At 38.6% G+C, this 15,337-nt stretch overlaps 1 protein-coding gene across 2 annotated transcripts; it reads left to right on the top strand.

Moving 5' to 3' along the window:
* Positions 1–1,575: 1,575 nt before the first annotated feature.
* LOC132593517 (meiotic recombination protein SPO11) lies at positions 1,576–14,398 on the top strand. Of its 2 annotated transcripts, XM_060285369.1 has the most exons (13): positions 1,576–1,706; positions 3,541–3,654; positions 4,960–5,048; positions 5,465–5,531; positions 5,761–5,869; positions 6,213–6,296; positions 7,014–7,050; positions 7,342–7,451; positions 9,752–9,851; positions 10,267–10,304; positions 11,220–11,296; positions 13,471–13,582; positions 14,279–14,398. In XM_060285369.1, exons 1-13 carry the CDS (start codon positions 1,576–1,578, stop codon positions 14,396–14,398), a joined length of 1,188 nt encoding a protein of 395 aa, XP_060141352.1. The 2 variants fall into 2 exon arrangements, with proteins under 2 accessions (XP_060141352.1, XP_060141353.1); XM_060285370.1 differs by lacking the exon at positions 3,541–3,654.
* The last annotated feature ends 939 nt before the right edge of the window (positions 14,399–15,337 follow it).

Below are 15,337 nucleotides of genomic sequence, written 5' to 3' on the forward strand. Positions count from 1 at the left end.
GAGTCCCCTAAAGGCAAGGACTCTGGCCACCTTGCTCACAGACGTGATCTCAATAACTACAACTGCCTAGTGCAGGGTAGGCGGTGAGGAAGTATTTGTGTTGATAATAACGAAGGCCCTCAGCGCCGGGCTCAGCACAGACACTCATCATTATGAACAGAGGGAGTTTGTTATTTATGATGGGAAAGCAGGTTTTGTTTCAACGCTATCAAATCACCAGGAACTGAGGGAACAAAACAGCTCTCTGGAGAGGGCCTGATGTCAGGTGGCTCTTCTGGGGCAAAGCCCCCAGGACCCCATCCATGAAGGACCTGCCTCCACAGGCTTCAGAGCCACCTTGCTCCAGGGCCTCTCCCCGCTGTCCTCTCTCTCAAAGAAATTGTCCCCCAGAGGCAGGACTCTTTCCCCGGGGCTTCAGAATTCCTATCTTCTGCTCTAGAAGACAGCAGGGGTAAAGGCTCAAATCACCAAACCTGCAAGGGCAGGGTTGCTAGGTTAAAATACTGGACAACTAGTTAAATTCGAATTTCGGATGAACAATGAAATAACTTTTTAGTAAAAGTATGTCCCAAAGATTGCATGGAACCTGGTTATCCTTAAAAAAAGTATTCACTGTTTATCTGAAATTCAATTGTAACTGAGGGTCCTGTATTATAATTTGCTAAATCTGGCAAGCCAACAAAGTGATGGAGCTGGGATGTTAACCCAGGCCTGCCTGAGCTTGTGGACCTCACTTTCTCCTCTCCTGCAAAATCCCCATGATCATATTAGGAAACTCTTGGCGTGGTTATGAGAATTAAAAGAGAGAGGCTGAGTGAAATGGGCTTTTAAGCCCTCAACTACTTCATAAATGTTGGCAAGGGCAGGAATTTTGTTTGCCTTGATCCTGAGATGAACCCAGTGCCTAGAGCTGTAACTGACACACAGTTGGACAGCCACGACTATTTGTTTCAGTGAAAAATCGCTGGTACTACTTTCCATAAATAGCCAAAAAAAAAAAAAAAAGACGTAAAACCATTTCAACGGGCTTCCCTGGTAGCGCAGTGGTGGAGAGTCCGCCTGCTGATGCGGGGGACATGGGTTCGTGCTCTGGTGTGGGAAGATCCCACATGCCGCGGAGCGGCTGGGCCCGTGAGCCATGGCCGCTGTGCCTGCGCGTCCGGAGCCTGTGCTCCGCAACGGCAGAGGCCGCAGCGGTGAGAAAAAAAAAAAAACATTTCAAGGTCCCAAATCTAGGTCCCACATTCCAAGCATACCCTTCTGGCCCGTTATGCTGGTCCCCATTCCTGCCAGACGGCGCCCAGGCAACAGTCCCTCTCTTTCCCTCCCAGGTAGGATTGCGCCTGAGAGAGCCCCGAGCACGCATGCCTCACTCAATGGAGGTGCTATGCGCATGCGTTGGTCCAGCTCCGCCTGGGGAGGGGTGAGGAGTGCACATGCGCAGTCAGCCCTCTCCGGAAAGCGCGGGAAAGGAGCTCCGTCTTTTACTGGAAGTGCTCTGTGGGTGTGGGGAAGGGCGCTATCCGGCCAAGTCAAGTTCCTGCTTTTGGACTCTTTCACTGCCGGGCGGTCCTCATGGCCTTTGCACCCAGAGGTCCTGAGGCCTCGTTCTTCCAGGTTTTGGACCAGCACAGGGCTTCCCTGCTGGCCGCCCTGAGGAAAGGCGGCGGGGAGCCCGCTGGCGGGGGGACGCGCCTGGCCACTAGGTATGAGGGCGCCTTCTGGGGCGCAGACACCGGGACTTGGCGCAAAGCTTCCTCGGCGCAGCCGGGCTTGAGGTGTTCTGTGGGGAAATGCCGGGCCCCCTTCCCGTCTCCCACTGTGGCGGCCACAGGGTGAAGCCTGTTGGGCCCGCCAACCCTGAACCCCGAGAAAGGCCCTTGTTTAGCGACCCCCTTTCTCTGCTGTTAACTTATTTTGAACTCAGAAAGCCTGGTGACAGACCCCCCTCCCCCCATGTCTTCTAGAATGTTCCCCCTCTAGAATGGTCCAGGAGCATCTCCACAGCTGGGTTCACGAGTTTCTTGAAATCCTAACAGTTTGGGGGAGTTTAGGGCACAGTTTGGCCTTGTGTTTGTTTAAAAAAAAAAAAAGTGTAAAAATTTAACTTTAGAAGTTTTCAGGCTTTTTTTTTTTTTTGGAAGAGGGGAAAATCAGTGTTGTGAGTTCTCAATAAGTGTGTTTTATCAAAATGAACAAGGAAGTCAACACATTTTAAATGGTTTCTAGTGAGACAATGGGGTTTTTGACTTCGAAGTGAAGAGAATGTACACTTCTTTAAATCGATTAGGGCAGTTAGAGGTTAGCTCAGAGTGCGGTGCTGATAACATCAGTTACGGGATCTCCAGCTGCCCAGCTTAGAGTTAACTACCGAAATTATGTTTACATTATTCATCACTTTTACTTGAAATGCTTTGTTGTTCTGCTTCCTTGATCTGCTTTTCCCATTTATCAGCAAACTTTTTCACTTAAACAAATTACTGCCTTTTACTTTTAAGCCCAAACCAACTATCAAAAAACCAAAAAGCCGGAAAAACCCACAAAAATTTTTTTACAATAGGATTTAGTTTAAGGGAGAATTGAGAGTAAAGGAAAGAAAGGGATGGAAGTCCCTTTTTACATTTCAGATGTAAATCTGGTTGTTTTAAAGTTGGTCATAATGTTATCGTGACTTTTTTTTTTCCAGGCTGGAAAAATGAGATACTTGAATCAGGTTTTGCATCCTGTTATTAGAAAATATGGAATGTTCTAAAATTTATTTTCTGATACATGCATTTTCCATGAAAACGCTGATGTTTCTGTGGAAATTAGAACACTACATTTTGTGCATTTTCTAGATTTAATATGAGTTCCCTTCCTAGGCAATATTCTTACGGTGTTTATAACAGAATAACATTTTTTGAAGCTGATGGCTTGTGAAATTAAAAGTCAGCTGACAGAAAACTGGGCTAAGTCTTAATAATTTTCTGTGGTGTAGTAGTTGCCAAGTCCCTTTATGGTAGTGATTAAACTTTTTTCTTTTTGTGTCACTAAAATTCAAAAGGGCTGATTTATGGCATGAGATCAATTAAGGTAACGTGCTACAGCACGAAGTTTTTCTTTTGAAATATTTTCGCTTTGCATTTTGGGGAAATTAAAGCAAGTATTACATCAATTTTAATTAAAAGATTTATCAGTAGTATTTCAAGTCAATGATTTTGTATTTAAAGTAGGTTGATACGAAGAGTAGATAAAAATATATTTATAAATTGCCTAGTCATTAATTTAAAAGGGAGATATTACTTCAATTGGTAATTGAGAAGTAAAATTACAAGCAAATGAAATTTCTCTGTAATTCACCACTATAAATACAGTTGTGGTTTTAATGCATTACTGTTCTAAAAATTTAGTGGGAGAGAATATTATTGACATGTATCACCTAGTCTTAAAAAACAACCAATGAAACTAAAAATTACTTTAATATTGACCTGGGGAAATGTTACATACTGTAAAGGTCTAATTTAGAATTAAGACTGAATCATGGTGTATTTATTGTTTCAGTTCTGAGGTTCTTGCAGCTATAGAAAATGTTATCCAAGACATAATCACAAGCTTGGCAAGAAATGAAGCACCTGCATTCACAATAGACAACAGATCAAGCTGGGAAAATATAAAGTGGGCATTTTGCATTTTTTACTTTTAAATGCAGTGTCTATGTCATTATTTGAGTTTGAGTTCGAGTTCTAGTTGGATTTAATTCTTTTTATTGCCTTTACCTTGCCAAAAAGATCTAAGGAAGTTTACAAAATACATACCAGACAGGCAGGTTTTATAAAGTAGAAGTAGGTGTGAAAGATAAGGCAAAGGGAAGACAATGCTAGGAACAAAAAGTGGAGCACCGAAAGGGGCTAGAATTCAAAATGCATGTGATAAAGTCTCACAGTCCTGCTAAAAATAGGCTCCAGACCTGGATCTAAGCTTTCTAGCACTCAAAAGGGGGAAATAACACCAGTGGAATTCTCATCTATACTGCAAAAGCCAACCACTTGCTCAGGGGAGCTACAACCAGTCCTGATACTGAGACCAAAATAAACGTATCCTGAACATAGAGCATATTTTGATGGCTCTTGCCCCTAGCACATCTCCCCCTGCTAAGTCCTGTGTCCAAGAGGGTAAGATCAGCAAACAGCTTTATCAAAGTCCTGGAACCTAGTCACATAGTTTGTTGCTTTCAGATCGTCAACCTGTAGACACTTACCACGTAATAATGAAAAACACTACAAGAATAGTCTTCACTAAGAGTTACAGAAACAGAATTAAAGTAATTTTAAGGCTCTTTAGGCACTAAGTATTCTTTTATGATCAATGTAATTAATGTAACTGTAAAGTTTTGAATCATATTTTACAAGCTGGATCTTGAAGCAACTGTCACCTGGCCTATTTGCCTGGTGCCTTCTGCCACCTTTAGGACAGGCTTGGCAGTTCAATTTAACAGCCTAGTATAAATTGTTATTTCATTTACTGTAACTTTGGGGGTAAATTAAACAAAACATTTCAAAACTTATTATTAAATTGAGTAAAATTATTAAGTAAACCAATGAATTAAATAAACCAATCAAGAAAATGAGCAAAATGCTAATAAAATTGTGAAATATTTGGTAATAGTTCACATACCCTAAGTATCTTCCTGGGAAAGAAATACATACACACACACACACATCATAATTAAAGGTATTTAATTCATGTATTTTACACACTTGCTTTTAGTGCCTCTGTATGTTGCAAAGCTAATTACCTAATTACCACCTGGAATTATCTAAGCTTATAAACGAGATTATCATAATATAATATATCAGTGCTTACATTGAGAAGAAACGGGGATTTAAATGATGTTCGGAAGAGGACATTGAGTGTATATTGTTTGGTGTTCAAAAGTTAATTCTTTTTTATTCTATTCCCTTGCTTTAAACAAAATGACAGGTTTGAAGATTCTGTGGGTCTTCACATGGTATCTCATTGTACCACAAGAAAAATCAAAAGTGATTCACCAAAATCAGTTAAAACTTTTGGTAAATTAATCTTTCTTAGCTTTCTGTAGTAAAATAAATAATTTTGGTTACCTTCTGGGTTATAGTTTTTCCTAGCTAAATAATTTTACTTGTTCTTTAATAGGCCACCCTGTACTTGAAATAAATTTATAGAATTTTGCATTGTTAATAACCATGGAAGTATTATTTCAAAAGAAATTTTCAAGATGCATGATTCAGTGGAAAAGTATTCTCTCAATTTTGCTGTACATAGAGCAATTAATTTTATCTGATTCGTCAGGCAATTATTATTCTGTACTTAACACTTCTATTTTGGGAAGATAAATTTTGTAATATTGTGTAAAGTAACTGAGGACAGTTAAAATCCTTGATAGCAGTATGTTTTGAATTTGTAAGAAAAATGATGAGTAACTTGTTTATTGCATCTTATTTTCCAGCGCTAATTCTTAAAATATTGTCCATGATTTATAAATTAGTACAGAGCAACACTTACGCAACCAAACGGTAAGTACATTGTGCTAATAAATTACTCTTTAAAATGCAATGTGAGATTTAGTGGCATTAACTTTCATTATATGTTTTGAAAAGTTACATAAAACTAGGCTATGGGTCGTAAACTACTTCGCTAATATGTTGCCTTCATCCAGTTAAATCTTTCTTCAATTAATACTCCAATACTTGTATTCAAAGAGAATATGTTTAATTAAAATATATATTTTTAAATTTTTCATAGAGACATATATTACACCGACAGCCAACTCTTTGGTAACCAGACTGTTGTGGACAATATTATCAATGATATTTCCTGTATGTTAAAAGTGCCAAGGAGAAGTCTGCATATAGTAAGTAGCATTTAATACAAAACATTTTAAGACAAAACATACAAAAGTTGTAATAGAAGAATAAATGTAATCTGTGCCTTCTTTCCATATTTTTGATACTACGTTTTTCTCACTATGAATTTAAATAATCTATTCTCATTGTATTCCCTTGGATAAATGAACCAAGACAGATGAATTATCAAATATTTTTCATTTCTAAATGCTCTTACACATTTTCTCCTTTATTTCTTAAATTCCAGTCTGGGCCAAAATACATATAATTAAGAGGTGAACATGAGAAGGGACTTAGAGGCATAAAGTAAACTCAAGAGAGAGGTTTCAGATATGTCTATTATTTTTTCAGTTATCTACATCAAAAGGTTTAATTGCTGGCGATTTAAGGTATATCGAGGAAGACGGCACCAAGGTGAATTGTGCATGTGCAACAGTAAGCATCATTAATGTTTTCACGTGTTTTAACTCCATTTCAGATCGTTTGTTTTTGAAATGCATTTTATTTACTGCCTTGTTACGTAGTTTGGAGCTTAAGATTTTAGAATAAAATCGATGAATATGTATATGCTGTACTGGGTTGTACATTACATAGTTTCAAAACATGCCACTTGCCAAATGTCATATTGAAAGAAACAAACGTACACATTCCTTTTTAAAATGCACTGTTGTTTTCAGGTAGAGTGTGACCTGACCATTTTAGCATGGTTATTTATGTAATCTTCGTGAAATTCTTTGGTTCTGAAATTAATGTGTGTTACTAAACTATTTGTTAGGCTTGGTACGTAGAAAGCCCCCAGTACTGAACTAGCACAGAAGTTTGGAAAGGGCCAGCTCACCATTTTGGAAAGAGGAGAATGACACCTAGGAGATCCTGCATAAGGAAGTCTTTCCTTCATCTGTTTCTGCTTTTTAAGCGACATATCTATAAAATTTCCAAGAAATTCTCACCTTCTGGGAAGTAGTTTAGGTCATATGTCAGTTTTCTTACTGAACAGTAAATCTGTGTCCTACTGTGTTTTTACTGAGGCATAGACCTCTGATAACAGGTGTATTTTTTTAATGAAAATATAGGATTTTTGTGATAAATTTTTAAATGTCGTTAAACTTGCTATTTATTTAAAATAAAAACTGTCTTGTTTTGTTAACTTAGGCTGTTGCTGTGCCATCTAATATTCAAGGAATTCAGAGTATCCTTTGGGAAAACTATTTAAACGTCTAGAATGTTCATTCATCCATGACTTTGATAAATCAAGCCTTCATAATGTGTAACCAACAAGCCAAACCCTGTAGTGGTCAAGATGAGCACACCATGGTCCCTTTTTAAAGATCCTTTTAGGAGCTCACCATCTAGTAGGAGAGACAGATATCTAAATACTGTGTGTGAATACATATCTGTTTACCTTCAGATATAACCGTTATTTAGTTAGTGGTTAAATTGAAATACGCATGCCTTAAATTTATCAGCCTTAACTTCACAGATTTAATTACAGATGCAAAATTTCTATTAATTGTAGAAAAAGATGCGACATTTCAGCGGCTCCTAGATGACAGTTTTTGCACCAAAATGTCTCCGTGCATCATGGTTACGGTATATTATCTACCTTTACCACAATTCCAAAACTAACACACTACATTGGTGATTGGTAAGAGGGGTTTATAACATCATCCATAAGCTTGGACAGCATTCTGTTATCAATATGATGCATCCTTTGGGATTATAGAACAAGAATTTCCAAGGTGTTTATTTAACCATCCTCAAATCTGACTGAAATCAAATAACGCCCCCCAGGAGGCATCCTGATATAGTGTAAATATCACGTGCTTACAAAAGTGGATTGGTGAGAAAGGAAGTGACGGATTAGTGCGGCAGTGTCGTCAGTTAGACGAAGAACATCATAACGGGATTTGGGGAGCCTGTCCAGAGGCTCTCAGGTGGTTGCCTGGGTGGAAGGATGCCAGGGGAATGATTAAGGAGAAAGGGCTTAAGCAAAGGGCATTTCCAAGGCAAATCCAAAAGGACGTGGTGACCACGGGATGTGGGGAAGGAGTCAAAATGACTCTGGTGTGTGGAACTTCACCACGATGTCACCGTCGATACTACAGGACAACTGGCGGGAAGGCTCAGCTCTTCGCGGCAGAAAGATGTTGCATGTAGTTTTAGAAATATGAATTTGAGATGATAGCAGGAAATCCTAGTGGCCTCTGCCCAGTTTGAAGTGAGGGGAGAACGGTTGAGATGGAAAATACAGGCTGAGAGCTCATAAGTAATAAAGGCGCTACCTGAACCCCTGAAGTGATCTCTCAGCGGGGGTGTCCTGTGGCTCACGCTTTGGTCCAGTCCTCCTCCGCTTTCACACCTCCCTGGTGAGAGTGCATGCTTGCTGGGCTGATAGGAAGCCAAGCCACTACCGACAGAGAAAGCTGCCCGGGCCCCGGCCTCTGTTCAGCTGTTGGCATTTGAATCACGGCTGGTACTGACTGGCGCATCGGAGACGCAAGTAAAGCTCGGCTCTCTGTCACATTTCTTTTTCTACCTTGTCTTTCCTCTTGTAGGCTGCCTCCTAGTCCTTGCCTACCTACCTGTTGGTGCTATCATGGTGTCCACTGATAATTGCTGTCATTGCTATGGTGAAACACCCACAAGCAGCTGACCTGTAGTAGCTGTCTCTACAGAGGGGAGCTGAGAACTGAGGGCCAGGCTAGGAAGGAGCCTTTGGTACTCCTCTGTGGTGTCCTCTACCACATACATGTGTAGTCGTTCCCAAAGGAAAAAATTAAAATATACTAGCATTCACTAAGTGCTCATGGTGTGCCAGGAGCTCTGCCGGGCACTGGATACAGTAAGGGTTCCCATTTTAGTGCTGTTTTTCACATATCAACATGTAAAGTCTCTCCAACCTTGTGAGGTAGGTATTATTATCATCCCCATTTTAACAATAGGACAATGGGACCCAGGAAGGTATTTTACCACAATCTTAAGGCTGGTCAAAACTAGGACTGGGTTTTAGGCAGTTCAGCTCCACGTCACTCTAGTCCCATAACTGTGTGGCAGGCATATTTATCCCAATTTTATAAATAAAACCACGGCCTAAAGACACCAAGAAACCAACCCAACTTTACCCGCTAATGATTGGCGGAGAGGGAGTTCAAACTCAGAGCGCTCGCGTGGAAAGCCCATTCTTCTCTCTGCCTGCTTCCTTCTCTGCTCCATGTTTCATTTGGTTTTCTGCTTTCTTCTCCTAAACTGTTGTAAAGCTCTTTCAATTACTTTTCCACATAATTATTGTTTTAATGACTTCATAATACTCTTCCGCTGCTTAGGTTTATTAAATTCTGAATGTAAGCCAGGTACTCTTTTAAATGCTTTATAATTGTTAAATAATTGAATTCCTAGAGTAATTTTATAAGGTGTTAAGAAGCCCCAACTTCAGAGAGTCTTCGTGACTCTTTCAGGTTCATGCTGCTGAGAAGTGGCAGAGCCAGATGCCAGCGCAGGCTGTCTGGCCCCAGAGCTGGTGCATATCACCACCGTGCTCTGCTGCCTCTCCATGTCCCTGTTGTGAGATAGTCTGGCTATTTATCATAGTTTCTGTCCTGTTAAATAACCCTGCAGTGGACATCTTTATGTATGTCAGATTTTTCTTACCTCTGTTTCTGCTGAAATATTTCCTTAGGATTATTTTCTAGGACTGGGATAATTGTCAAAGGTATGAAGTTATGTGGGCTTTTTCACCCTGTTGTCTATAGTGTACATTTTTTCACAGTCAAAACCAGTCTTCCATCACCTGAAATTTAAGGTGAGGGGATCTAACTTTTAAGTTATTAACAAAATAGGAATATAGTTTTATCAGTTTCATTCTACTAAATGATTTCAATACTTGCTTTTAGGGAAAGGGAGTACCTGATCTGAACACAAGACTTTTAGTCAAGAAGCTGTGGGATACATTTCACATTCCTATTTTCACTCTTGTAGATGCTGATCCACATGGTAATTGATTGTTGGACTATTTGAAACAATAGTCATGATAAATCATACTTGTAGTTGTCTTTTTCTGCTCATAGAACACTTTCATAAAATATTCTGGGACTTCCCTGACCATCCAGTGGTTAAGGCTCTGCACTTGCACTTCAGTGGGCACAGGTTCAATCCCTGATTGGGGAGCTAAGATCCCACATGCCGTGCAGCGTGGCTGAAAAAAAAAATTAAAAGAATATGATTATTAGATTAAAATGAATGACTGTAATCATTTGGGGCAACTTATCGCTGTTTTTACTGTATTAAACTGAACCATAAATTTTCCATTGGTAATGTCCACAAAAATAAAAATTGCAGATGTTAGGTATAATTATCTAGCCTATAATATGCAAGAAGACTAATTTTAAAGTTAACTTTCTTTTAACAGGCATAGAAATAATGTGTATCTATAAGTATGGATCTATGGTAAGTATAGAAAAATATTTTTCCTTTTTCACTATTGAGATATTTTATATTCACTGAAGTGATTTCTGCATTTACTTATCAGCCCCTAGTAAGCTAAGGGGCCCCAAAATGTACCAGGGAAGCTACTGTCCTAAGTCTAGGGCCAGTCTATTTCAGACCTGTGATTCCAGCTTCCAACATGACCAGTGTGACTGCAGATGACAGAGTGGGATTACCTGTGGGCAAGAGGCATTAATTATCCTCCACTTTCTTGGCCTGCTGAAGTAACTGTGGGCCCTCAGCATAGCAACACTGATCACCAGTTATACCCTGAAAATTATATAGAGCCTTGAATTCTGACTTTTCCAATTCCAACCATAAGGAGAAATGAGAAGATCACCAAACTTCACCACTGGAGACTGCAACTACCACACATCAGTGGTTGTCAAAAATGTGGTCCTGGACATCAGCGTCACCTGGGAACTTGTTAGAAATGCAAATCTCAATCCCCATCCCGACCTCCTGAGTCTGGATTTCCAAGGGTGGGCACTCCAAGTGATTCTGACACATGGAAGTTGGGAACCATTGGTGTACACCTTGAGTGTCCTGATGTACATGTTTATAGCAGATGAAAAGGATGGTGGAGCAAGGTGTTAAGGTATGGAATCAACGAACCACAGTAAATGCAGGTCAGAGGGGTCATCTGTAGTTTTACTTTATAGAAAACCAATACAGAAATACTACAGAGCAGTTTTAAAACCTCCACTGAAAGTCAAGTTTAGCTAAGCCCCTGGTGATTTTCTTAACTTCTGTGGTCTCTGGGGGTGTGAAGTCTTCAGTACTGGTCCTTCCTAATAAGTTAAAAAATTGGCTGCAAAAACACGTATGCTAGTTCTCTGCATACCTTAGCTAATACACTTCTGCTCTCTATTTTAGGCTATGTCTTTTGAAGCCCATAATCTCACAGTTCCAGCTATTAGATGGCTTGGTCTCCTCCCTTCTGATATCAAAAGGTTAGGCGGTTAGCAGAAGTAGGATATTTTAAATGATGATTCATTGTAATATGTAACACTCAGCCTAAAAAGTCACTACCAGGGAAAGCACTTAACGGTTTTTACTTATCGTGTTCCCAATGACTCGGGATTATATAATTATGAATTACATTTATCCATGTTTCTGTTTCAGCTGCTAAAATACTTAAATATATTTGGTTAATTGAACCTTTAGCTAGCTAGAAGACATTTTTTGTTTTACCTTTATGGTTAAAGTGTTTAGTAATTTTGTTTATACTTAGACAGTATGAAGACATTGAATCTAGTTAAATGGTAATCATTGACAACACCATTTGCCGTATGAATTAACTTTATCATAGATTTAAAATTTTAACTTCATTTAAATATCTCATTTTAAGATTAAAGTTGGGAACTCTAAATTTTGTCATTTTTATTATCTATATGTTCATTATAGAAAAAATATCATTAAGTAACAAGATAAAAGTCACCTACAGATGAACAGCTTTACCCCTGTTGATTATTTGCCGTGCCTTGCCATAACTTCTTCCAAAAGAATGGAGTCATACTCTATTTTGTAGTCTGCTTTTCTCACATAACACAATGTGATCGCTTTTCCTTATCAATAAATACATTCCTAAGACCTCATTTGAATGTCTTCTGCTGAGTTCCAACTCTGAGTGTGTTTATTCAGTCAGCCCCTTCCAGCTGAAAGTTTGGGTGGTTTCCACGTCTCTGTTCCAGTGGATAGTGCTTTGATGGACCATCTTGTAACTAAATCTTTGCCCCGTATCCTTAATTAGTCCCATAGGCCGAATTCCCAGAATTGCTGGGTCAAAGGGTATGCACATTTTTAAGGCTTTGACTGCCCTCCGGATAGGTTAATTATTTTGTTCTCCCTGGAGAGTAAGAGCCCATCTGTCCTTCAGCATGAGATGTTATCACTTTATTCATCTCTGCTATTGTGATATTTTAAAATATTTTATCGTTTTAATTAGCCAGTGAGAATGAAATTAAACATTTATTGGATTTCTTTAAGCGGTGAGCAAACCGTGGTAACAGGTGCTTATTTTATAAATATGGAATAGGAACAGGTTTTGGGTAATCACTGCTTCTAACAAAATGAGGGCACCAGAGAAAACATTCCGTTTTCGATTTTTGAATGTTTTCGCTCTAGTGAATCAAAGTTTTGTCAATTTAGTGTGTATGTCATGGTCAGAATCCCTTGGGGGTCGTCTGTTCGTAGGAATATCATTTCTAACACAACCTTAGGACAGAGGATCTGATTACTGAGGTGGAAAACTTGAAGAAACTCTAGCTGCATCTCATAAATTCCAGCAGTGCCCTCAAAAGCCACTCTAAATAAATGTACAATCAAAGAAAAAAGTATGATAGCAACACAAACATGGCTTCAAGGGAAACCCTCGCGGCCTCCCTTTCAATCAGATTGTCATCCTATTCAGGAGCTGCCGCTGGCAAATGGTCATAATTATGGGGACATTGAAGAAGACTGTTTGAAACTGGAGCTCTCCTGAGAAATCCAGGATTTGTGACTTCAAAAAGCAGTTCACAACATAAATCCTGGACCTCTCATGTTCTATTTTTAAAACACATACCAAGATAAAATTACAATCTACTTTTTAAAAGTGTAAAACTAAATAGATGTGTGTATGTCTGTGTGCATGCATGAATGCATAAGTGAAAATTGATAGACTAACTTCTTCGGCCCAGAAAATTCTCAATGAATTACAGAGAATTAAGTATTCAGTGGAACCTAAAATCCCACAGTGGATCTTGCTGCTGGCCACACATACTGGCGCTCACTGCTTCAAAACTGTGGTGCTCTGGGGGCTGCCTTGGTGTTGATACACATGATGTTAGTGTTCTCGGCATTTGTTTTATAACCAATGTCTGTCTTCCTGTCATCGTCCTGTGAGTGTGGCATGAAAGAAAACAACAACTTAAAACAGACTTCTGCTATGATCTTGAACATTTGCTGGTCTAAGACATGCCAGATCCCCCAAATTCTGTATTTAAAAGTGGATCTGTACTAATTTTCACATCTGTTATTTCTGAGTCTCTTGAAATAGTATGATAAATAAAAATGAAATATATGTGACCTTAAAGTTACAGGAGCACTTTGTTTTTACTGATTTCTTTCATCTATTTTTTTCCAGATTAAATATACCTAAAGGTACTTTAATTCCACTGACTAAACAGGACCAAATGAAACTTGACAGTGTCCTGAAGAGACCTTATATTACTTGCCAACCATTTTGGAGAAAAGAAGTATGTTTCTTTCTAAAATTCAAATGTATGTTTTATTGCCTTTTACTTTAGCAGTGGCTATTTACATAATATTTTGGAACTATCCTTCTTGAATTTTTTTTTTTTTTGCGGTAAGTGGGCCTCTCACTGCTATGGCCTCTCCCGCTGCGGAGCACATGCTCCGGACGCGCAGGCCCAGCAGCCATGGCTCACGGGCCCAGCGGCTCCGCGGCATGTGGGATCCTCCCGGACCGGGGCGCGAACCCGTGTCCCCTGCATCGGCAGGCGGACTCCCAACCACTGCGCCACCAGGGAAGCCCCTTCTTGAATTTTTATATAACCAACAACTAACCTGTGTGTTGTTCAGCAGTAAATGGTTGTAGAAACATTGAATTGTGAATGCTAATAGATAAGATCAGCTGGGTGGAGCTGATCTAGTTTATCCTCATCATAGTTATATACCCATTGTCTATGGCTGTATCATAATTCATGGGGGAAAAAAGGAGAGAAGGAAATTATAACGATCCCAGACCATTCCTAATTATTGAAGGAATCCATACTAATATTTTTAGCTGTAGCAGCTCCAGAATATTCCGGCTGACCTAAAGGTTATTGCCGATGGCTTTGGAGGATAAAACAAATCTAGATTTACCAGTTTGAGTTGACAGAACTGTAGCAAAGGACTCTGGTATGATTATATTTTACTTTTATTGACAGATGGAAATAATGGCAGACTCTAAAATGAAGGCAGAAATTCAAGCTTTGACCTTCCTATCATCAGATTATCTTTCCAGAGTGTACTTACCCAACAAATTAAAATTTGGAGGATGGATATAAAAATATATCAGAATATATCTTGTGATTGCAAGAGGCTTTTCATTAGTTTTGTTTTCAGCAGTGGATGCTGTTGTGGAAAGAACATATGGTCTTAATAAAATAATTTCCGTCAATTGTATTTTTTGTCAAAAAAATGCTGCACTCTAATTTTCTTCAGAAGGCTTTATTTTATCCTTCTCTGTAGAGACTAATTTCTATCCTATGTTCTAAAGTAAATCATAAAAGAATGTATGTTATTTTGACTTTTAAATTTTGTTTGAAAAAAATGTTTACACATGTCATCAAAGTCTGCAGAAATATTCTATTTACTTTCTACAATACAAGTAATGTTAAGGCATGGAGTATCTTATTAGTAACAAAAATAATAATAACCTAACTTTGAGAGGTTGCAAATGAATGATAGTGTCCAGCAGTTTCTTCTTAGTTATATTTTCCTTTGTCTTCATAGTATAAGGGTCATACCTCATTCATTTACTGTGAAATTAGTAATGTTTATTATGAATAAATATTTGGATTGATGTAGTCTTCAGTGCTTTGTTTTGATTTTGAGCATACTTTTTTTTTAATAATATACTTATTTGAAAAATTTCCTCAGGGTTGTATCAGTTCTCACCCAAATTCAAGTCACCTGAATTCTTCTCTAGTCTAGGTTTAGAGAACAAAGAACTTGTTTTAAGATTAACAGAAACCTCAAGTTTTAATGAGGCCTTTCTATAACAGTAAAGATGTGATCTTTTCCTCTCATAAACTTATCTTAATTTTTCCAGAGATGGGTTTTATGATTTTATTCTGTACTTTCAATAAAGTTTTAACTGCACTGGAAAGTTTATTGTAATTGTAAGCAAGATTATGTATTTATAAGAGAAGTAAAGAAATGTTGGGTTAGTTTTTTATTGAGATAAATAATAATAATAGATATTTCTGAGAACTTGTATATGC

This window comes from Globicephala melas, chromosome 15 (genome assembly GCF_963455315.2).
Source record: "Globicephala melas chromosome 15, mGloMel1.2, whole genome shotgun sequence".
Taxonomy (NCBI): domain Eukaryota; kingdom Metazoa; phylum Chordata; class Mammalia; order Artiodactyla; family Delphinidae; genus Globicephala; species Globicephala melas.

Bases quoted from the DNA above. Each gene is read 5' to 3' on its own strand.
- LOC132593517 (XM_060285369.1), top strand. From the start codon at position 1,576: ATGGCCTTTGCACCCAGAGGTCCTGAGGCCTCGTTCTTCCAGGTTTTG. The intron at 5,870-6,212 runs GTAAGTAGCATT...TTATTTTTTCAG, and splicing joins CAAGGAGAAGTCTGCATATA to TTATCTACATCAAAAGGTTT. The intron at 10,305-11,219 runs GTAAGTATAGAA...TCTCTATTTTAG, and splicing joins TCTATAAGTATGGATCTATG to GCTATGTCTTTTGAAGCCCA.